The 25,373-nt window shown below is 42.0% G+C and overlaps 1 protein-coding gene across 1 annotated transcript in view; it reads left to right on the forward strand.

The window, feature by feature from the left end:
- The window catches only part of LOC132885533 (titin-like), a 978,782-nt gene that overhangs the window by 194,517 nt on the left and 758,892 nt on the right, over nucleotides 1-25,373 (forward strand). The window contains 3 exon segments of the mRNA XM_060920287.1: nucleotides 18,766-19,035; nucleotides 19,147-19,416; nucleotides 21,634-21,900. Coding sequence (XP_060776270.1) covers nucleotides 18,766-19,035; nucleotides 19,147-19,416; nucleotides 21,634-21,900 — 807 coding nt within the window.

Genomic DNA, 25,373 nt, shown 5'->3' on the forward strand with positions numbered 1-25,373 from the left:
GCTGAGGCAAGTTCTCACCGAGATGGAGGAGCAAGGAATAATACGCAAGTCCATGAGTGAGTATGCTTCTCCCCTCGTGATGGTCTGGAAGAAAAACGGTGACCTTCGCCTCTGCACAGACTTCCGATGGCTGAATGCAAAGACCATCAAGGACGCTCACCCTCTGCCTCACCAGTCAGACTGTCTGGCCGCCCTGGGTGGAAACACGGTCTTCAGCACCATGGACCTCACCTCAGGTTTCTATAACCTACCCATGCATGAAGACGATAAAAAATACACAGCCTTCACCACACCTCTAGGCCTCCATGAATATAACAGAATGCCACAGGGGCTTTGCAACAGCCCAGCCTCATTTATGAGGATGATGTTGAGCATCTTCGGTGATTTAAACTTCAGTAGTCTCCTCTGCTACCTGGACGACCTGTTGGTCTTTGCCCAGTCTGAAGAAGAGGCTCTCAAAAGACTAGAGGTTGTCTTCCAGCGGCTCAGAGAGCACAACTTGAAGCTGAGTCCCAAAAAGTGCCATCTGTTGCGGCGTTCTGTTAAGTTCCTCGGGCACATCGTCAATGGTGGGGGTGTTGCTGTCGATCCCGAGAAAGTGGAAGTCATTGTTAAGATGTCAAAGACGGACCTGATGGAAGATGACGGCTGCACTCCTTCAGTCCGCCGGGTGAAGTCCTTTCTGGGGATGGTATTTTACTACCAGCATTTCATACCTCACTGCTCTGCCATGGCCAAGCCGCTTTTCGCCCTAACAGCTGGGCAGAAACGTAAGGGGAAGTCGAGCAAAGCTGGTCAGAATCCTGGCGTCTTCAGAAAACTCAAACCAGCAGACTGGACAGAGGACTGTGATGCTGCTTTCCTCAGTCTCAAGGAGAAGCTCCTGAACTGTGCAGTTCTCACGCACCCAGACTTCTCTAAGCCACTGATCTTGTCCATTGACGCCTCTCTTGATGGTCTCGGGGCCGTTTTATCTCAGGTGCCCGAAGGAGAGAGTAAGGCACGTCCAGTTGCCTTCGCCAGTAAGACCCTGTCAAGTTCACAGAAGAGATACCCTGCCCACCGTCTGGAATTCTTAGCACTTAAATGGAGTGTTTGCGAAAAATTCAGTCATTGGTTGAAAGGACACTCTTTTACTGTGTGGACAGATAATAATCCTTTAACTTATATTATGACCAAACCAAAACTTGATGCTTGCGAACAACGGTGGGTTGCAAAACTGTCCCCATACACATTCAGTCTGAAGCACATCCCAGGGCCAAAGAATGTGGTTGCAGATGCCCTAAGCCGAGACCCTTTCGCAAAGTCAGTGAGTCAAAGGTTGATCAGTGAGCCTTATGAGAATCTATTGGCGGAGGCTGATGGAACAAAAGAGGATGGAGTGCAGGACGTTTTCCGCTGCAAGGTCCAGTGTCTTCAGGCCTACTGTGTGTTGGGCGCATCTCACGATTCCTCAGAGGTGAAGTCTGCCTGTGACTGTCATACCGAGTGGGAAAGCGGTGCACAGTTGAGAGCAATGCAGTACCTGAAGGCTCTACCTCAGACCGCACTCTCAGAGCAAGACATACCCGCGGCCTTCTCCATCGATGAGCTGCGGCAGAGCCAAGAGGAAGACCCGGTCATCCGGAGCGTCTTATCGTTTGTCCCGAGTGGACGGCCGCCACATCGAAGAGAGAGAGGCAAGTTAACCCCAACTGCCCAGATACTTTGTAAGCAGTGGCATCAATTGAGAGTCCAGGATGGAGTCCTCTACCGGGTCACCAAAGATCCCCTAACCCTCCAGAAGAGGTTCCAGTTTGTTCTGCCTACCAGTCTAAAAGCAAAGGCCCTCTCCGGTGTCCATGATCTCGCTGGGCATCAGGGGCAAGCCAGAACAGTGCACCTTGCCAGACAGCGCTTTTTCTGGCCGCAGATGGAAAGAGACATCAAGGACTACGTAAAGTGTTGCCAAAGATGTATCCTTGCGAAGACGCCCGAACCGGCTGCTCGAGCACCCTTGGAGAGTATTCGCACATCTGCCCCCATGGAGCTGGTGTGCATCGACTTTTGGAGTGCTGAGGACAGCAAACAGAGATCGGTAGATGTTTTGGTCATAACCGACCACTTCACGAAGTTGGCTCATGCATTCCCCTGTGCAAACCAAACTGCAAAGCAAGTTGCCAAGAAACTATGGGATAACGTGTTCTGCATATACGGCTTTCCAAAACGAATACATTCGGATCAAGGTGCCAACTTCGAAAGTAAACTCATTGCCGAACTTCTCAGCCTCACAGGCGTCACTAAGTCACACACAACTGCATATCACCCCATGGGAAATGGGCAAACTGAAAGGTTCAACAGGACACTTGGCAGTATGTTGCGGGCTCTCCCTCTGGCAGCGAAACAACACTGGGCTCAGCAGATACAGACTCTGACTTTTGCTTACAATGCCACCATTCATGAAACGACCGGATATGCCCCGTTCTATTTGATGTACGGTCGAGTCCCAAGACTTCCGGTGGACATGGTGTTCAAACAGGTCCTGAGAGACCCTGTCGTTACCGACTACAACACCTATGCAGACAAGTTGATGGCAAGCCTCAGTGCAGCTGCTACCATTGCTCAACAGCATGCAAGGAAGCAGCAACAGCACCAGGCTGATGGGTACAACAAAAGAGCTCGTGGCATCCACCTGAATGTCGGTGACAGAGTCCTGCTGGCAAATAAGGCAGAACGAGGGAAGCGGAAACTAGCAGATAAATGGGAACCCATCATCTATACTGTTACAGATCGCAATCCTCAGACTCATGTGTACAAAGTCAGGGATGAGAGCGGAAGAACCAAAGTTGTCCATCGTAATCTGATGTTGGATGTCAGCTTCTTGCCCATCGTCCAACCAGACAGCGGAGAGTCAGAGACAGGTGCCTTGGATGCGGTCAGTGAGTGCGACCCCTTGTCCATTGATGCTGTGAGCAACTTGGCAGTGGATGACTCTGAGGACCATACCTGCTCATGGATAGATGAGACACCTGATGTCAACTCTCTCTCTGGTGAAGACAGTGCTAATTCGGAAATGGAAGACGAGCTGTCACACTCATTGCCGCCTGGTACCTCTGACCAGCTGATCAGTCCCCCATCTCCAAGAGACGTGCCCAGTCCCTGTGTTCTAGCTGACTCGTGCCCAACTGACACTGGCCTTGACCCTGTTGACACTACTGACTTAAACAACACAGGGTCCCTTCACATCATTTCACCCACCCCAGTCACTGATAGTCAGACACACACAACACTACACTTAGGGCCTGAGAGACGTACCCGCACAGGCAGGGTTGTTAGAGCAGTTAACCGTCTTATTGAGTCTATGGCTCAAAAACCCTTCACAAGGAATCTTATGGGATCTGACAGGTCAATGTCCTTACTTTCATTATTCTAAACAGTAGAGATAATTACAGGACTGTTGTAGTGTACCATTATGTAGTGTGTTGATGAGATACATTCCAAGGTTTGGTATGGTGTAAAAAGGCACCTTACTTACTAGAAGCAATAATAGTCTGATCACCTATTGTTTACTTCGAACTTATATTAAGTAGCTAACTATGCTGTAAATGGGAATATAGTCCCGTGGTTACCTTGGGTAGGGTGAACATGAACATGGTACATTAGTGTTGGTTACCTCACTTTCCCACCCTCTATCTATTCAGGATTTTGGTGAAATCAAAGAGGGGTGAATGTAACAGTGAGAAGAAAAACCTGCACTTACATTTTTATTTTCTCATTTTCAGTCATATGTGACAACTTCTTTTGTGTTGGTGTTTGTTTCACCAAAATCCTTTTTCTGTATGTAGTTTTGAATTCGCTGGTATTGGGAGTTGTATTGTGAGTTATGTTGTATTTTTGGGGGTAATAGCGCCCTCTTGTGGTGTACGCGAATGGTGTTTTGCGCAGCTTGCGTCCTCCCGCCAGACTCATTCAACTTTGCTGGGAGAGGTACGTACTTTAAGGCAGCTGCAAATATATTAAGTAATCCCTGTGTTGTAATGCCACTGAAGTCGAACTTTTTGTTTCTTATATGAATATTATAACAAGTGTATGTAAAAACCGTTGTTGGGGGTTTCCCATTTCGTTTGTAATGTGAATTTTGAGAGCACGGAATAGCAAAGCTAATCATTTTGCCAAGGCACTGACTAGCCCTTTGTCCTCGAGTCTGGAGTCTGTGTATTTCATTGTGTATTTTTTGATGTTAGGCATGTGGGACAGCGTGAACGAAGTGCCTCTTCCCATTTTGTGCTGTTTTCTATTCATTTGAAGGTATGTACTCCCAATACCACGAAGTGTTCATGTGTTTACATGTTCAATGTTGTTTTCTATGAATGACCATGTAATCTGATTGTAGGGCACTACTACATGGATCTTATTCTGAGACATGGTTCATTTATATGATGAGACATTAATATGATGACAGTATATACTGAGGGTTATTTTAATACTGTAGTTTTAATTTTCTATATAATTTTATACTTTTTTTTATCTACAACAGTGTAATATGTTAAAATGTTAAAGGAGACTCATTCAACTTTGCTGGGAGAGGCATGTGGGACAGCGTGAACGAAGTGCCTCTTCCCATTTTGTGCTGTTTTCTATTCATTTGAAGAAAATAAAAGACAGTCGGTTGGAAATTAACGGTGTCAGCGTCCCTTCATCATTGGTGGCACCGGAACACAACGCAGAGGGTAGTCGGGCAGCAGGCCGCCTCCGGCTACACTTGTACAGTAGCGTTATGTCGTTACAACGTTGACCCACTTTTAACGTGCCGAGTACCGACTGTAGCCGCTAACATGCTAATTAGCTTGCTGTCACAAGTGCAAAGACCTTAAATTGCTCTGTGTAAATTAGAAAATGGCGCAACTTCCTCTGTAGCCGTCAACTCAACTTGTCTTGAGTTTTGAGCCGATCACAACAGGGCAGCACTGTGGCCTGAGGTAAAACAGGATACTTTTAGTTTGTTTAAATTACAAAAATGAGTAACCCAATGACTGTCTCATATACTCTTCATATACTCACACTGTTTAAGTAATGCAATAAAACTAATCTTTAAAAGTGGAATTCACTCAAACTGTTTGCACAGAATGAACTTTGGGGTTAACAGTGTAATAGTGTTGCAGTGTTCCGCAAATCTGCAATTTAATATTTCAGATCTTGAGACATGAAAGTGCTATTTTAAAAAATAAAAGGTCAGGAATGTTTTCTTTGTTGTCTATTTAGTTCATTTTATTTCCTCAATAATTTTCCTTGATTGAGAAATCGGTCTGGGCTCTTATGGGTTAATCAGCAGCCTGCATGCTAGTATATGTTCCATTTACAGTCAAACATTTTGATGAACTCCAGGCTCAATTTTGGTTAATCAAAAATCTGCGTAGTAGTACAGTCTGAAGATGCTCTTGCACATTTGGTGTCAATTGAACAAAAATTATGGGAGGATATAGGTTTAATAAGTTTTACAATTTTTGACGTGAGTGATGGATTGATAAGTTTAGATGTGTTCAATATTTTCTTATCTTCAGACATAATATTGTAGATGTTTCTTTACCTGCTTGATAGTTTTGACCGGGACTCCAATCTTCCTCAGAAGAGTCATTAGTCCTTAAATTAAATTCATTATAGACATGAACTTAAAATCATTGTTTTATTTTATGGCCTCGGTGCCCTGGCTTTTGGCCTTCGTGCCCTCGGCATCAGCAGAGCGTTCGTTTTCCACACTTCGTCGACTGTAATCATACCTCCGATCCACAATGACACAAAAGAGACCGAATGACTTGATGAACTGCCATATTCACCGTGATATTCTGGAACAAAGTGACATGACAGCCATCGCAAAGGAGTTCGTGCAGGCCAATGACAGACGCAGGCAGGCCTTTGGGAAGTTTTAAGTGTAAGTCATTGGTTACTTCTATTAGCACCGCCGAGTGCACTGCTTCCTCTGTTTTCAGTGTTTCTATACTGCATTGGTACTGATGCAAGCAAGTTGTTTAAGTTGAGTTAGCCTACTACCGAGGTGCTTTTGTTGTGTACTGTTGGCTGTTTTAGCATTTTATTCTGTGCAGTTATGTGCTGGCATGTTGTGGGCTAAAGTCATGACCGATGGATTAATCTATGTATAGCCTTCTGTGCTGCTGGCTGTTTTGGCAGTTTATTCTGCGCAGTTATGTGCTGGCATATTGTGGAAACGCGCACGCGCACACACACACACACATGCGCACACACACGCAGCTCTGACAAAACTGCAGGCATATTCCCATACTTTCCTGTGACCGAGCACCGCCGAGTGCACTTCTCTGTGTTCAGTGTTTCTCTCTATAGTGCTTTAGTACTGGTACAAGCAAGCAGTTTAAGTTGAGTTACCACCGACCACCGAGGTGCTTTTCTTGTGCATTTTAATCTGCGCGGTTCTGTGCTGGCTGTCATGACTGATAGCATTACATGTGTGTCCGTGTATAATGTAGCCTATATGCATCATGTCCGACCTAACATTTCGGTGACACCCTCTTGCGATTGTGGCTCCCCCTTGTTCAAATGCATTCCGCAGTCTATGCCATAACATTAGACAAAAAACAGCCACACAACGGACTCAAAACAGTTTTTCTCTCCCGACCAATCAGCAGTTGCATGAATATAATGGCCAGTTTGTGTAGCATGCCGAAAGCGCTCAATTATACAGTATCTAGCTGCAGAGCCAACACCAGTTTTACCGCTCCTGATTCACTGTTCCAGGTTTGACGTCGCATGCGGTGCTTACTGTGCCTGGCTCTGTGGCTCTGCAGACAGACCCTTCTCAAAGCGCTTGCGATGCCGTCGTTCAAACAGTTGTCCCAGGTGCCATGCATGTAATGCATGATGCAAACAAGTTTTGTACACGAGTTTGAATAATTAAAGACATTAAAAGCAGGAATTGCCCCGTCTTATTTGAATGCTATACTAAAGAGGTCCTTCCAGGATGCTGCGCTTCTCCAACATGAACTGATTAGCCATGCCTCCTGCTCACACAAAGCGATCCCAGTCCAAACTGTTATGCATGATGGTGTATGATCTATACACTGTGTATGACTTCTTGGGCTATGTGAAGTTTTTGGTTTTGTTTACATCAGTGTATACCAGTGTAGGCAGCAATACTGACATCTCTGTTATAGAACAGTATCCTGTTACCTAGAATTATCACTCAATACTTTTTGCCTTCACTTACTGAATAATTACATAGCCCTGGCAGTAACAACACCAAAACCCAACATGATAGATCTCTGCATGAAATGCAGAACTTGGCTGGAGTCAACTGGATTTATAGGCTTTCTGCTGTCCTCCCCTTCATTTGCATCCATGGACCATGGGTATGAAAAAGTTCCATATCGGTCATTGACAGTACATCACAGTGTACACGCCGGGCGTGTATATAGCCATAAACCAATTTCTAATGATATGGCTTCCCCATTCCAGAACACCCCCACTTTTGGAAAGCTTGATATGCCCCTGGTTACCATACATATTCACAGAACTAAATTATATAACCCCGATTTCAAAAAAGTTGCAACAAAGTACAAATTGTAAATAAAAATGGAATGCAATGATGTGGAAGTTTCAAAATTCTATATTTTATTCAGAATAGAACATAGATGACATCAAATGTTTAAACTGAGAAAATGTATCATTTAAAGAGAAAAATTAGGTGTTTTTTTTTTTTTTTTTTTTTTTTTTAATTTCATAACAACAACACATCTCAAAGTTGGGACAAGGCCATGTTTCGCACTGTGAGACATCCCCTTTTCTCTTTACAACAGTCTTTAAACGTCTGGGGACTGAGGAGACAAGTTGCTCAAGTTTAGGGATAGGAATGTTAACCCATTCTTGTCTAATGTAGGATTCTAGTTGCTCAACTGTCTTGGGTCTTTTTTGTCATATCTTCCGTTTTATGATGCGCCAAATGTTTTCTATGGGTGAAAGATCTGGACTGCAGGCTGGCCAGTTCAGTACCCGGACCCTTCTTCTACGCAGCCATGATGCTGTAATTGATGCAGTATGTGGTTTGGCATTGTCATGTTGGAAAATGCAAGGTCTTCCCTGAAAGAGACGTCGTCTGGATGGGAGCATATGTTGCTCTAGAACCTGGATATACCTTTCAGCATTGATGGTGTCTTTCCAGATGTGTAAGCTGCCCATGCCACACGCACTAATGCAACCCCATACCATCAGAGATGCAGGCTTCTGAACTGAGCGCTGATAACAACTTGGGTCGTCCTTCTCCTCTTTAGTCCGAATGACATGGCGTCCCTGATTTCCATAAAGAACTTCAAATTTTGATTTGTCTGACCACAGAACAGTTTTCCACTTTGCCACAGTCCATTTTAAATGAGCCTTGGCCCAGAGAAGACGTCTGTGCTTCTGGATCATGTTTAGATACGGCTTCTTCTTTGAACTATAGAGTTTTAGCTGCCAACGGCGGATGGCACGGTGAATTGTGTTCACAGATAATGTTCTCTGGAAATATTCCTGAGCCCATTTTGTGATTTCCAATACAGAAGCATGCCTGTATGTGATGTAGTGCCGTCTAAGGGCCTGAAGATCACGGGCACCCAGTATGGTTTTCCGGCCTTGACCCTTACGCACAGAGATTCTTCCAGATTCTCTGAATCTTTTGATGATATTATGCACTGTAGATGATATGTTCAAACTCTTTGCAATGTTACACTGTCAAACTCCTTTCTGATATTGTTCCACTATTTGTCGGCGCAGAATTAGGGGGATTGGTGATCCTCTTCCCATCTTTACTTCTGAGAGCCGCTGCCACTCCAAAGGGGTGTTCACACGGCAACTTTTACTCCGGTGTAGCACCGGGGCTGCCCCGGTAGAGCGTTCACACGGTACAAAGTTATACCGGTGTAGCCCCTGAAAGCTGCTTAAACCGGTGCAAATCTAACCCTGCTCGGGAGGTGGTTTAAGAAATTTACTCCGGAGTAAATGCTAGTTTGCGGGGCAGCACCGATATAAAATGGGACGTCTGAACGCTACAGGGGTAGACTCGCTACGCGTGAGGAGAGTTGATTACATAAGGGTATTGCATAATTTGCATCCTGGTATTTTGCGCTTCCAAAATGGTGAATATCAACAACAACAGAACTGCGTGTCTTCCAGTGTTGCCAGATTTGGCAGTTTTAAGTGCATTTTGGCGGATTTGAACATATTTTGGGCTGGAAAACGTCAGCAATATCTGGCAACACTGGTGTCTTCATCCACGTTGTTTTCCCGGCGCTTGGTGATGCCATGACAACCGGGAAAAAGAAGTACATTTTCACGCATGCGCATATTTAATTTCCGCATTATTACTATCGGAAATGATAGTAATAATGATAGGAAATGATAGTAATAAAGTTTTTGCTACTATAACACGGTCGCAGAAACTGCCGTGTGACCGCAAGTGGGGCTGCACCGGTGCTAACACGCTTCTCTCTAGTAAGCAGGGTTGTGACGTGTGAACGCTGCGCAAAATTTACACCGGTGTAAGATATATCGCAACAAAATACATCGGTGCAGCATCGATGCAAATATGTGCCGTGTGAACACCCTACAAGATGCTCTTTTTATACCCAGTCATGTTAATGACCTATTGCCAATTGACCTAATGAGTTGCAATTTGGTCCTCCAGCTGTTCCTTTTTGTACCTTTAACTTTTCCAGCCTCTTATTGCCCCTGTCCCAACTTTTTTGAGATGTGTTGCTGTCATGAAATTTCAAAATGTCTCACTTTCGACATTTGATATGTTGTCTATGTTCTATTGTGAATACAATATCAGTTTTTGAGATTTGTAAATTATTGCATTCCATTTTTATTTACAATTTGTACTTTGTCCCAACTTTTTTGGAATCGGGGTTGTATCTCTGTGTACAAAACTTTTTCACACGTGCACAAAATATTTCTACTGCAGCAAAACTTTCACACGTGAACGAAATATCTCACCAACAGCAGTGCTTAATTTGTGAAGTGGGAGGTCCCGGAATGCCAAATATTTTCAAATACATTTTCGTGAGAGCCATATATAAAAAGTGACGCTGAATACAACTAAAATGCATTTTTACATATGATCAACAATTTGAGTGTAATATACTCTTTTTCATAATGAAGAGGCTCTTGACATGCCATCTTCCTCCTGTGCCCCGCTGAATATTTTGACGCAAACGTAGCTTGGCGTGTTTCGAAGTGCCGCTTTATTTCATTGTTTCATCGATGCAATCTTGTCATTGTATAGGCCTATTGGGCACAAAGCAGGACCCTCTCACCCCACAAAGGCAAATTCCTCTGTCCATTCCTGTTAAAATGTACGGTAGCCTACCAGTCACCTTTTTTCCCTTTTTGCCATGTTCTTTGTCAAAAGGCTTTGCTTTGCGGACAGCTAACTGACTTTTTCATTAAATGGAGGTGTACTTCTTGATCTCAATGTGAGCTGATTAATCTGCGAGCCAGATGCAGTCACCAAAAGAGCCACATCTGGCTCCTGAGCCATTGCAGACCCCTGCGTTAAGGCAACAACTGGATCAACAATTAATCAAACACAGGTTACAATATATTGATGGCCATAATAAAACACAGCAGAGTAAAGACTTAATCTTGCTTGTGTATCTGACTGAGATTATAAAGTAAATAAAATGGTCCTGGCACTTGCACCCACAACGCAGCCCCATAGACCGTAGAATGCATTTGAACAATAGACCTACGACGTGTCGACCGACCCGGCAGTGGCCCCTCTTGGCAAAAAAAAAAGAAAATAATATCAGACATTATGATCTTAGAAAACGCTTTAGTGACGAACAGTTACAGACAGTAATATGTTGTGATATTATGTTATAAAATATTATTTTTTATTAGGCTATATATTAAATTTATCTTCTAAAATAACAGACTGTGCTCATATCACAACCGGTTTATTTCACCACTGGAGATCAGATCACACAAGACATGAGTTAAATGACTCATTTTAAGGATTGAAGTAGGGTATTTAAAAGCATAGCCTAGGATTTCAAGCATATTTCAAGTTTAAAAGCAGTGCCAGCAAACAAACGTGCAATCAATTCAAGTAACAGTTAAGAAATAAAGGGTTTACAAAACAAGTTGGAGAATTCATTTTAAGGATTCAAGTTTTACCATATTCCAAGGATTCAAGTAGCAGCCATGAGTGCAATCGATTCAAGTAATGGGTAAGTAATAACGGGTTTTTAAAAAGTGACGTGAACCATTTTTTCTTTTTCAAGTAACACGGTTAATTATTTTCTTAAGTAATAACGAGTTGACGTAACGTTTTTTTTTTTCAGGGCAGCGATCCGCCTACCTTTTTTTTTTTTTTTGGCCATTTTTTCCACAGCGCAAGCTAACGGCTACAAAAAACCCGGTGTTCCATTGAGCGGAAGTATACACCCCATGTCCCTCCCCCCCTTCCCCTTTCGCATAGATTCTGTGGATGTCATAGGAGAGAAATCAACAACAGATATCAAAACCGAACACTAAACAAATTTTTATTTACTTATTTATTTAACTTGTTTGATTTTTTTTTTCCATTTGTGATGGTCACGGAGGTGATCTGATCCATTTAAATAGCTGCCGGAACACCGAATGAAATGAAAATAGCTGCCGGATCCGACGACGGAGGTTCCGGATCTTGTTCCGTCATGTTCCAGCTCAAATTAAGCCCTGACCAACAGCAAAACTTTTTACACATGCAAACATCTTTTCACAAGCTCAAAATCTTTTTGGCATTAATTTAATCCCATATACTATATGTCAGTGCTGCAGGTAGTTTACGGAGACTATGCACGTGACGTCATCGTGACATGTTTAGCGAGTTCACCGTCATGTTGAATGGAAACAAACATTGTATGATTCTCAACAAAAAATCATGATAAATTCATGCTGTGCTGTTGGGTGTACAGTCATAATGATGAGTCAAGAGATAGGCCATCTTTCTACAGGAGTCCAGCTGCACCAGTTGATCCTTATAGGAAAAACAGGTGGATTGCAGCGATAAATCACAAAGATTGGACTCCTACTGTGTATACATGGCTATGCAGTGAACACGTCATCGGCTGTAATTGGCTCATCAGCTGTTGTTTACAATGTAATTTAACCCTTTGGACTCAATGAAAGGAATCATTTTGCTTTTTACCCTTTAAATATCTCTAAACCGTGGAAACTAGAGCTGTACATTTGCAATCTAATTCTTTTCAGAAACTTTTTAATCCAGCTTGGAAAATTAGTTTGCGGTTAGCTATTCAGAATTCTGCAAGTTATAAAAATGATGAACACGAAAAAAAAAACATGAATATTGGCTTATTTTGATCGTGCTGATTTGAGAATTCATAAAATACAAACAAATGACCTCCAAAACTGTTGGTAATACATTTCTTCAGTTGATATTCTTATGCTTTTAATGCCAACACTGGATCTCCCCATGACTCTAAACCAATCTCTGCCCCTTTCTTTAATTTTCTAATAAGTATGAGCATCAAAATTATTTTCTAAAATCAAATCAAAAGTTGCCAGTTTGATTCCCCAGACCAGCAGGAATGGCTGAAGTGCCCTAGAGCAAGGCACCTAACCCCCAACTGCTCCCCAGGCTGCTCTGGGTATGTTGTATATCACTCTGTATAAGAGCATCTGCTACATGTCAGTAATGGAATGTAAAATCAGCATGAGTATTGTCTGCCATTTCCTGCCAAAAGTTGCTAAGCTGCTAGCTGAAGAGGTGAAAGCTATTTAATTAGACTTAAACAACAAATTTCAGAAACAATCCAACAGAACTTTTTACTTTCAATGTCTTTGCAATATTTACAAATTATAGCACCACTGTAGCCTCCAAGCAAATCTCTGATTCACAGCGACATGTTTAAGGGCTTTGCATGTAATCTCAAACAATCGCAACTGGAATAAAAGTATTTAATATGTTTGTTCATGCAAAATAAAATGTCTTGCTCAAACAATTCTAGAGAAATTAATCGTTTATGCGGTGACACGGTGGTGTAGTGGTTAGCACTGTTGCCTCACAGCAAGGAGGTTCTGGGTTTGAGCCCAGTGGCTGATGGGGGGCCTTTCTGTGTAGCGTTTGCATGTTCTCCCTGTGTCTGTGTGGGTTTCCTCCGGGTGCTCTGGTTTCCCCCACAGTCCAAAGACATGCAGGTTCGGTTAATTGGTGGCTCTAAATTGACCGTAGGTGTGAGTGTGAATGGTTGTTTGTCTGTGTGTGTCAGCCCTGCGGTGACCTGGCAACTTGTACCCTGCCTCTTGCCCATAGTCAGCTGGGATAGGCTCCAGTTTGCCCATGACCCTGGACAGGATAAGCAATTACAGATAATGGATGGATAATCGCTTATGCATGTAAAATAAACATGTGTGCTTCATTTTTTGCAAGTCAGCTGCTGCTCCATTCATTTTCCATCCAGTATGATGACATAAAGAAATGTGATGTGGTTTTATGACATCGGTGCATTGTGTCTATAGCTGTTAAATTGAAAGTGAATACAGTGCCTTGAAGAAGTATTCATACCCCATGAACTTTTTCACATTTTTCCACCTTACAACCACGAGCTTAAGAGGTTTTTTTTTTTTTTAAATTGAGATTTTATGTGATAGACCAACACAGAGTAGCACATAATTGTGAAGTGAAACGAAAATGATAAATGGTCTTCAAAATTTTAAACAAATAAAAATCTGAAAAATGTGGTGTGCATTAGTATTCAGCCTCCCTGCGTTAATACTTTGTAGAGCCACCTTTTGCTGCAATTACAGCTGCAAGTCTTTTGTGGTATGTCTCTACCAGCTTTGCACATCTAGATACTGAAATTTTTGCCCATTCTTCTTTGCAAAATAGCTCAAGCTCAGCCAGATTGGATGGAGAGCGTCTGTGAACAGCAATTTTCAAGTCTTGCCACAGATGCTCAATGGGATTTAGGTCTGGACTTTGACTGGGCCATTCTAACACATGAATATTCTTTGATCTAAACCATTCCATTGTAGCTCTGGCCGTATGTTTAGGGTCATTGTCTTGCTGGAAGGTGAATCTCCTTCCCAGTCTCAAGTCTTTTGCAGCCTCCATCCATCTTCCATCAACTCTGACCAGCTTCCCTGTCCCTGCTGAACAAAAGCATCCCCATAGCATGATGCTGCCACCACCATGTTTCACAGTGGGGATGGTGTGTGCAGGGTGATGAGCAGTGTTAGTTTTCCGCCACACACAGCGCTTTGCATTTAGGCCAAAAAGTTCAACTTTGGTCTCATATGACCAAAGCACCTTCTTCCACATGTTTGCTGTGTCCCCTACATGGCTTCTGGCAAACTGCAAACGGGACTTCTTACGCCTGTCTTTCAGCAATGGCTTTCTTCTTGCCACTCTTCCAAAAAGGCCAGATTTGTGGAGTGTACGACTTATAGTTGTCCTGTGCACAGATTCTCCCACCTGAGCTGTGGATTTCTGCAGCTTCTCCAGAGTGATCATGGGCCTCTTGGCTGCTTCTCTGACCAGTGCTCTCCTTGCTCGCTCTGTCAGTTTAGGTGGACGGCCATGTCTTGGTAGGTTTGCAGTTGTGCCATACTTTTTCCATTTTTGAATGATGGATTGAACAGTGCTTCTTGAGATGTTCAGAGCTTGGGATATTTTTTTATAACCTAACCCTGCTTTAAACTTTTCCAGAACTTTATCCATGACCTGTCTGGTGAGTTCTTTGGTCTTCATGATGCTGTTTATTCTTCAGTGTTCTCTAACAAACCACTGAGGCCTTCATAGAACAAGTGTATTTATGCTGAGAGTAAATTACACACAGTAGGACTCTATTAACTAATTAGATGACTTCTGAAGGCAGTTGATTGCACTGGATTGTATTTAGAGGTATCAGAGTACAGGGGGCTGAATACTAATGCACACCACATTTTTCAGATTTTTATTTGTTTAAAATTTTGAAGACCATTTATCATTTTCGTTTCACTTCACAATTATGTGCTACTCTGTGTTGGTCTATCACATAAAATCTCAATAAAAAACTTTGAAGTTCGTGGTTGTAAGGTAGAAAAATGTGAAAAGGTTCAAGGGGTATGAATACTTTTTCAAGGCACTGTACAAGAATTTCAAGCAATAGGCTTTTGCACACATTTGTATATGAATTGTATGTATAGGGTTGAAGGGTTTAGGTTAGCCTGAGACAAGATTGAAAGGCCATGATGTGCAGAACATGCACTGGGGACTTATTTGATTCACACACTTTAAAATACATCTTTGTGAACATTTAACACAAATCTGCTCATCGACTCAACTCTCATCTCCAACCCCATTTCCAAAAAGTTTGGAACACTGTGTAAAATGTAAATAAATCACAATGGGATGATTTCCAAATCATGGAAAACTTATATTTAATTGAAAATAGTACACTGACAACATATCAAATGTTGAAACTGAGAAATTGTATTGTTTTTTGCAAAAATATATTCTCATTTAGGGCGGCACGGTGGTGTAGTGGTTAGCGCTGTTGGCTCGCAGCAAGAAGGTCCGGGTTCGAGCCCCGTGGCCGGCGAGGGCCCTTCTGTGTGGAGTTTGCATGTTCTCCCCGTGTCCACGTGGGTTTCCTCCGGGCGCTCCGGTTTCCCCCACAGTCCAAAGACATGCAGGTTAGGTTAACTGGTGACTCTAAATTGACCGTAGGTGTGAATGTGAGTGTGAATGGTTGTCTGTGTCTATGTGTCAGCCCTGTGATGACCTGGCGACTTGTCCAGGGTGTACCCCGCCTTTCGCCCGTAGTCAGCTGGGATAAGCTCCAGCTTGCCTGCGACCCTGTAGAACAGGATAAAGCGGCTAGAGATAATGAGATGAGAATTTATTGCCAGCAACATGCTTCAGAAAAGTTTGGACGGGGCAACAAAAGGCTGAAAAAGTTGTTTAATGCTTAAAAAAAAATCTAATTTGGTTAATTGACAACAGGTCAGTAACATGATTGGATATCAAAAGAGCATCCCAGAGAGGCGGAGTCTCTCAGAAGTAAACATGGAGAGGAGTTCACTGCTCTGTGAAAGACGAATAGCACAACAGTTTAAGAATAATGTTCCTCAATGTAAAATTGCAAAGAATTTGGGGATCACATTTATGGTACATAATATCATTAAAAGATTCAGAGAAATCACTGTCCAGAAGGGACCGGGATAAAAACCAACATTAGATGCCCATGATCTTTGGGGCCTCAGGCGACACTGCATTAAAAACAGATATTTGAAGAAGAAGAAGCCTTTATTTGTACATGCACACTCAAGTACAGTGAAATTCATCCTCTGTATTTAACCCATCTGAAGTAGTGAACACGCACGCGCACACACACACCCAGAGCAGTGGGCAGCCATATTACAGCGCCCGGGGAGCAGTTGGGGGTTAGGTACCTTGCTCAAGGGCACTTCAGCCCAAGGCCGCCCCATGTTAACCTAACTTTGAACTGGGGGGGAAAATGGAGCACCTGGAGGAATCCCACACAGACATGGGGAGAACATGCAAACTCCACACAGAAAGGCCCCCATTGGTCACTGGGCTTGAACCCAGAACGTTCTTGCTGTGAGGCGACAGTGCTAACCACTACACCACCGTGCTGTTTGGAGTGGAAATCACTGTATGAGCTCAGGAACACTTCAGAAAACTATCATCTGTGAAAACAGTTCATTACTGCATCCACAAATGCAAATTAAAAGCAGATTTAAACAATATCCAGAAACACCGCCACCTTCTCTGAGCCCGAGCTCTTTTACGATGGACTGAGGTGAAGCGGAAAATTATCCCGAGGTCTGATGAATCAAAAGTAGAAATTCTTTTTTAGAAATCTTGGACACCACGTCCTCCAGGCTAAAGAGCAGAGGACCATCCGGCTTGTTATCAGTGCACAGTTCAAAAGCCAGCATCTGTGATGGTATGATGGAGCATTAGTGCACATGACATGGGTAGCTTGTACATCTGGGAAGGCATCATTAATGCTGAATGATATAAACACGTTTCAGAGCAATATGCTGCCATCCAGATGACATCATTTTCAGATCTCTTTGCTTATTTCAGTAAGACGATGCCAAACTGCTTTCTGCACTGAGTACAGCTGCATGGCAACATTGGACAACATTTCACTTTCAAAACTACAACAATTGGTCTCTTCAGTTCCCAAACATTTACAGAGTGTTGTAAAAAGTAGAGGTGATGCAACACAGTAATAAACATGCACCTGTCCCAACTTTTTTGAAATGTGTTGCTGGAATCAAATTCAAATTGAACATGTTTTTCAAAATATTTTTATTTCTTAGTTTCAACATTTGATATGTTGTCTTTGTACTATTTTCATTGAAATATCGGGTTTACATGATTTTCAAATGATCACATTCTGATTTATTTATGTTTTACACAGCATTCCAAATTTTTGGAATTGGGGTTGTACTCTCTCAACACGCTACGCAAATGAAAACACAGAAAATGTTTGTGGGAAGTTTATCAGTAATCTATTAAACCTTGTGTGGTGATGTTATTGTTCTACACTCAGTGTTCATGGGCCTGACAGGGCAGCATGGTGGTGCAGTGGTTAGCACTGTCGCCTCACAGCAAGAAGATTCCAGATTTGAACATCATGGCCAACGGGGGCCTTTCTGTGTGGAGTTCGCATGTTCTGTCCGTGTCTGTGTGGGTTTCCTCCAGGTGCTCCGGTTTCCCCCACAGTTCAAAGACATGCAGGTTAGGTAATATACCCAGCCACTGGGGTTGCACAAGCCAGCGCATACTTGGTATCGGTCCCAAGCCCGGATAGATTGGGGAGGATTGCGTCAGGAAGGGCATCCGGTGTAAAACCTACGCCAAATCAAATATGTGGAACAGATGCACTGTGGTGACCCCTAACAGGAGCAGACAAAACTTGTTGGTCTTTGGTCTGACAGACCTGCACCATTATTTATATTGTAAAACAATAAATCATTATCAAGTTCTGCTGAAATATTTTACAAATGTTTACTTCATATCCTTTACAAGCAGTGTAACCAAAACATGCTTAATATTTACCTATTTACCTTTTAAACTAAAACTTTTTTGTTATTTCGTTTGTTGCAAACACTTTAAATGAGGATCGTCATGGTACAAATCATTATCATGAATGAAGATAAAACAAGAGTTTATAACAAGATGATTAGGCTGATCACACTGTTCTCATTCTACTGGTTTTGGAAAAAAAAACAATTTGATCATTACTGTGATGATCTGGTGACTTGTCCAGGGTGTACTGCACCTCTCGCCCGCAGTCAGCTGGGAGAGGCTCCAGCTTGCCCGCGACCCTGCGGTTACAAATATTGGACGGATATCTGATCATTAATTGTTAAGTAAAAAGTGCTAGTAGTTTTGTTTTAGAAAAGATCTCCATCATGGCTTCACTAGATACAAAGTCATGTTGCTGACACCTAAAAATTATTTATTTTTTATATACGAACACAAAAGTGCAGACTAAACAAAATAATTTCAAACAACACATGGAAAAGCAAATTTAACAGTGAACACAGTGAACTTTACACTTCAGTTCAATATGAATTTCATAAATATAAAGACAAGGGTCTTTATCTAAAGAGCTGCGTTCAAACTTTGTCAAAAAAATCATTCCACTGTAATTTTTTCAATAAATGTTGAATCAGAAAGTAGAGAGAGGACAAAACTAATTCTTATGTTGTAAAGATAAAAGCAGCTCTGATACCCTGATAATTTCATACCAACAGAAAAACCCAAACCGACTGTGAGTGTGAATCCTCAGAGCTCCATCTACACTGGAGACACAGTTACTCTGAGCTGTAATCTGCAGTCGACTGGATGGAGGTTTCTCTGGTACACAGATCCTCAGAAATCAAACCCCCTGCCCCCTGGAGCCCGAGACACCAACACACGCAATGAGACGCTCTCTAATGAAGGACAAATAAATTACTACTGTAAAGCACAGAGGGGAAACTATGACTCAGAGTTCAGTGATCCAGTCACGATTACAGTGAGCGGTACGTCATCTTTTCTACTTTTTCACTACAGATTAAGAAATTCGGAAGACCGTGAAGAATTGTTGATGTTGCGATACTGGAATCATTGACGTTTTTGTTATCTTTGTATAGTGAGACCAAAGCCGGAGGTGAACATACAGCCAGCTGAGCATGTGTTCACTGGAGAATCCGTCACTCTCACATGTGACCTACAGACTGGAGGATCCTGGTGGTATCACTGGTATAGGGATAATAAACAACTCAGTGATGCTGCAGGAGAGAAAACATACACAATCCATAATGTTGAAACCTCTCATCAAGGTCTTTATACATGTGAAGGAACACGGTCATCAGACCCAACATACACACAGACCAGTGATGCTGTTACACTGACTGTATCAGGTGAGTGTGTTTTATCTCATATATTGTCAATTTCAATAACATTTGAAAGTGTGGGGTGGCACGGTGGTGTAGTGGTTAGTGCTGTCGTCTCACAGCAAGAAGGTCCAGGTTCGAGCCCCGTGGCCAGCGAGGGCCTTTCTGTGCGGAGTTTGCATGTTCTACCCATGTCCGCGTGGGTTTCCTCCGGGTTCTCCGGTTTCCCCCACAGTCCAAAGACATGCAGGTTAGGTTAACTGGTGACTCTAAATTGACCGTAGGTGTGAATGTGAATGGTTGTCTGTGTCTGTGTCAGCCCTGTGATGACCTGGCGACTTGTCCAGGGTGTACCCCGCCTTTCGCCCGTAGTCAGCTGGGATAGACTCCAGCTTGCCTGCGACCCTGTAGAACAGGATAAAGCGGCTAGAGATAATGAGATGAGATTTGAAAGTGTTTACATGCATTTTTCACATGTGACTGAGGACTCACGGCCCACTGCAGCATTTCATCTTAATGGTGAAACATTAATTGGACACAATATGGGAGCTAAAAGGAAGCTGCTAATGTGATTTTAATTATTATATTTTAATAAGTAATTATGTTTTTATTTTGTCATACTATTAATGCTAGTGTAGTTAATTAGTGTCGATAGCCATCTGTTTTAATTCCGGTTTCATCCTCATCATGTTGGCAGTCATTGTTAGTGGCTCATTCCTAGAATAAGGAGATTATTCAATTTCACCATTTTTGGACATCAGCTGTTCTTCTCTAGTAGAGTGCTGATGAACTGGTGCTGGAGATGTTTCTGTGCAGTTGAAAAGTTTGTTCTCTTCTGTCTGCTGTCCTTTATGTCCACTTATGTCCGACATCCATGTATGTCTCCCTTTTTTTTTTTTTTTTTTTTTTTTTTGTAAGTGCTGGGTATTACTGTCAATCAGATTCCTTGTCCATACAAGCACACTTGGCCAATAATAGTGCTGAAGATGAGGCTGAATTTGATTCATGTATTAATATTATCCTCATTCCTGATGAACCATCATTGTTTACAACACAATAATTAAAATACACGATAGTTAAAAGAGAGATTACCTTTTAAAAATTTGATTAAAATTCACGATTGCTTTCACAGCTTTCTGCTGATATCAGTGTGTCCTCACTCATAAGCAAGCACTAAGTCTTCCATCATCTGAGGCATTTCTTTATTTCTTATGGCTAAGTGCAGACAGATCGATCTGTCCTCTGATGATACAGTGGCGTTTCTTTCATCATTAACTGCATGGTTTGTTTTATTTGTCTGAATGTGGTGTTTTGTGTTGGCTCACTTTGTCTCTTTTTTTTTTTTTTGTCTTTAATTATTGCTAAAATAGAAACTGACTGATTTCCAGAAAATATTCTCAGTGGTATTCTTTGTCCCTGACATGGTGAGGATGGATATGAGGATGTGCTTTGATAGAGATTAGAGGTATATTTTTCGAAAAATTTAGACTGTGAGAACTGATCCCATCCTGTGGAATGTAGGGAATTACAGCTTAATGTGTAAATCACTGCTTACACGCATAATACTACATATTAAACTATTCAGCTCCAACATAACTGCATGTCGGCTACTTGTTCCTGAGAAGCCCACAGCAGTTTTCATGAGCTTTAGTTAGTTAGTTTTTTAATTGGTCGTGTAGACCAGTTACTTAGCCTGTATCTAGGTATTCATATTTATTGCTCCAAAAACTATTTGCAGCTTACATTCCCCTTGTTTAGGAAATAGGAATCTGTTACATTACTGCTATAAAGTAATTTCACACTTTCATAGATGCTGTCTATGTCAGGCAGCAACACTAATTGCTTTTTGACATTTGGGCAAAATACAAGTGTTCAGAAGAAAAAAAAAACAAGACGTAACATTTTCCAATATGTTTTCAGTGACTCAAAATCACTTTTACTCGAGACACCCTTTGAAATAAAATGGTATAGAGAAGAGAGAGAGACTGAAGATCTGCATAATCACACAGCAGTTATTGTTTGACCTTCACTCTGATCACAGTGAACATTTAAATTTAATATCACTACTTTCATCCTCAACATCTGTCGAGTTTAAAATTCCAAAACAATAGAAAAGTCATCATAAGGTGAAGTTGTTTATCTACAGGACGCGTCATCACAGAGACAGTAATACTGTGTTTCACTGTAGAAGTGATTAGTGCGGTAAAGACTTCACACCCTGAGCTTGTGTTTCATTTCTAACAGAAAAACCTAAACCTGAACTCAGATCAGACCTTAAAGGAGCTGCACTGACAGGAAACTCAGTGACTCTGTACTGTACACTGAAGCCGCAGTCTGCTGGATGGAAGTTTTACTGGAGCACACCCACACAGAGCTCTGAGACTGAATCACACGACTACACCATCAGATCAGTTCGAGTCTCTGATGGAGGTCAGTACTGGTGCAGAGCTGGAAGAGGAAACCCAGTCTACTACACACACTACAGTGATGCACTCTGGGTAAATGTTACTGGTGAGTAAGAGGCTTTCTGTTAAATGATTCTGTACAACACTGAACATATAAACACCATGTGAACAGTGTCACAATACAGCAATATTTAGACAACGACATACAGAGAACTCTTAACTCACTGATGTTATGAAAGTTATTAAAGAGAGACAGTGTGATCACGGCTGAGCAGCGCTGGTGTGAGGTGAACTGGTGACACAACACTAGTTTAGATTTGGTTGAAAATGTCACCAACAAAACCTGTAAAACTCTTTTAACAAGCAGCTCAGAGGCTGTAAAAGGGGCTTCATAAAGTTACTGCTTCAGAAACATCAACATGCTCGAGTCGAGACCTGCCTGCCCTTAGCAAAAAGAAGTTTATTCAAGTGTACTATGAGCAGGGGCGAACTTGCCATTAGGCAAACCAAGGCGGTTGCCTAGGGCCCCCAAAATCTGGGGGCCCCTAACAGTCAGCCCCGTCACGGTAAACACCAAACAATATATATGTAATCTTAATTTGTCTCTGATATTAAGTAGTCAATGATATAAATGGAAAAACACATCAAAAGAGCATCAGAATATCGAATTCATGTGTATATAGTATTTGTCCCAGCACGCCCCCCTGGTTGTTTTACATTGGACTAGTCCATGATCTGACGACGTAGACAGGCGCACGACGGGAATTCAAACCAAAGGAGCGGGAACTGTAAACAAGATGAAGCGCAGTTATGAGAGTGGTTGCGCTAAACGAAAAAAAAGGGCACAAAGCAAAAAGAATGCAGCTGCACTTCTGAAACTAACTACATTTTTCAAATCGCCTGAGTCTGCTACAGCCTCAACAGCGGAGGTTGAGGCTGTAGCAGACTCAGGCGATTTCAATAATGTACTGGCTGCATCCTTTACAAACTCACAATCCCTCTGTATCTGTCTCTCAACCACTGTATTGCCTGTCACTAAATGTCTCTCTCTCTCTCTCATACATTTATCTTGGCATCAGTCTTATCCCATTGAAATGTAGAGGTTTTGATAGAGTAATATCAATTTGTGTTGTAGTTCTGATAACAGTAAGATCATTTTGTATCTCTGGTAATGTGTATCTGGTAATATGTATCCATTTGTGTTCTACTTCTGATAAGAATAAGATCATTTTATATCTGGGAATATGTATCTGTGGAGTAAAAATAATAATTGGATTTCAGATATCCTTGTTTTATTAAAATATGGAGATTGACTCTTAAAATTGGCTCCCTCTCTCTACTGTCTCTTCTTCTGTTGTTTGCCTTGTCGCTCTCTCTCTCTTTCTGGCTTGATCTGAGCAATAAACACTGTCAGAATTTTGGCAAATGCTGGAGTAATCTCAAACCTGCTTCACTGTGGAGCTTATTTGGGGCACATTGTTGGTGGCAGTTTGCTATCTTTTTTTCTGAATTTACAGCAAGGAGATATGGCATGTGCCAAGTAGGGATGACCATTATTCTGTATGTGTGTTTCAAGACTGACTTTTGAGGGCCCCATGTCTGTATCTCGCCTAGGGCCCCAAAATGGCTAGAACCGCCCCTGACTATGAGTATACTTATCTTTTACTAAAACTGAGGAAGTATACTTGAAGTTGACTTTTTATAAACTATATTTTATATACTTAAGAATAGTATAGACCCTTTTCAGTCACGTGACCTTCGTAAACGCGACCACCATTTTGGACATGTAGCGGACTTCGGCTCGAATTGGTTTGAATGCGAGGAAGGCGACAAACGGAGAACATACAAGAAAAAGGAGCGAGATGCAGAAAACACCTTCGCTATCCAGCGACGTAGGGCATTTACAGGGTGAGCAGAGGGAGAAATAACAGTAACGACACATTAGCAACGCCGTACAGAAATAACGGTTTATGGCACAGACCCTTTCGGTTCTCGCTCATCTAGCTGCTACAATGACTGCTTAGACTGCAACAATAATACCTAACACACATATTTAAGTATCCGTCGTAAAGACGTGAAACTCGTCGAGTGACGAGTGTGTTCGTTGATAAGCTAACACAATCTAAAAGTAGACATACCATCACACTGCCCTGGCGCTGTGTACAGTTCACCTTCTATGGTTTGTGTACTCACTATTTGCCATTACTTTCTCCAACCCAGTGTTACAGATTACAGGGAACAGCCTGGATTTAAGAGACAAAAACATGTTCCTCTTGTTTTGAACACTTATTTGTAGGCAGTGCTTAATCTGTAAAGTGGGAGGTCCCGGAGCGCAGAGGATGAGCGGCTCCGGTGCGGAAAAAAAGGGGGGGAGGGGGGCGCGGCGCTACGCTGCGCTTCTGGGCATGTTTTGTAATAACACTGCAAATTAAGTTCATCTGCAGATATTTTGTGGATGTCGTTTCATGAGAGAAATCACCAACAAGACAGATATCAAAATCAGACATTAACACTAAATAAACTTGCATTTTTTTATTTAATTTTTTTTTTTTTCTGTTCCATAGTCAAAAGAGGTGTCGGATCACCGGATCCAGTGTAAATAGCTGCCGGAGCCAACGCCCGAGGTTCCGGAGTGCGCTCCGGCTTGCTCCCCCTCAAATTAAGCGCTGTTTGTAGGACACTGCCTCTGATCTGTCCTACAGTCTACCAACAGCAAAGGAACACAACGCTCGCTAATGTCGTTAGCTAATAGCTACTACAGAAGAACAAAGAGGTTACAATGGGTTAATTTAGCCTGTTTGGTTACACACTCGCCGCCACAGAATGTTAACAGCAATGTAATGCCTTTTCTGGCTAATTTTATTCGTCTTACCTCCAACAAAGTGGTCACTACACAAGCGCTGGTATGCCAAGGGCTGCCAATCTGTTAATGGCCGCTATCCATCTTCTCCGTCGGGATCCGATAAAATGATAACCCTTGCCTTGTTTGTTGATGGTTACTACATCCAGGTGCACAACAATATAGTGGCATGATGGAAGGCTTGCTGAAAATAAACACTTTTTTTTTTTTTTGCTGCCGTTCCTCAATGCTGGCTGTGGTAAACTACTGGTAGTACATGTCCAAAATGGCAGCCGCGTTTGTCGTGACGTCACGTGAAAAGGGTCCATAGTGAAGTATACTTGGCTTATACTGAAAAGTATAAACAAAAGTCTAAGACTAAGTACATTTATACTAAGACTTATACTTTAATACTAAAACTTATACTTTTTACGTTTTTCTGCCACAAAGTACTAATACTTAGTATATCTTGCTCCAAGTGCATAATAAGGTCAAGTCATTGACTCATGCTTAACATTTAATTTATATATTAATATAATGCTGGAGTTTAAAACTTTACAGTATATAGTATGTGTGCTCAATTGCATTATCTTTATGTACCTTAAAATCATACACAAAAACAGAAAAACTTTTGACTTATTTATTTTTGGTTCCAAAGGTGTGCACTTTTACCTTTTTTGACAAGGAAGGACTTTAGTTCTCAGTTGAAGACGCTATGTTTACATTTTTACAAGCATATG

Source organism: Neoarius graeffei, chromosome 1 (genome assembly GCF_027579695.1).
Source record: "Neoarius graeffei isolate fNeoGra1 chromosome 1, fNeoGra1.pri, whole genome shotgun sequence".
NCBI lineage: Eukaryota > Metazoa > Chordata > Actinopteri > Siluriformes > Ariidae > Neoarius > Neoarius graeffei.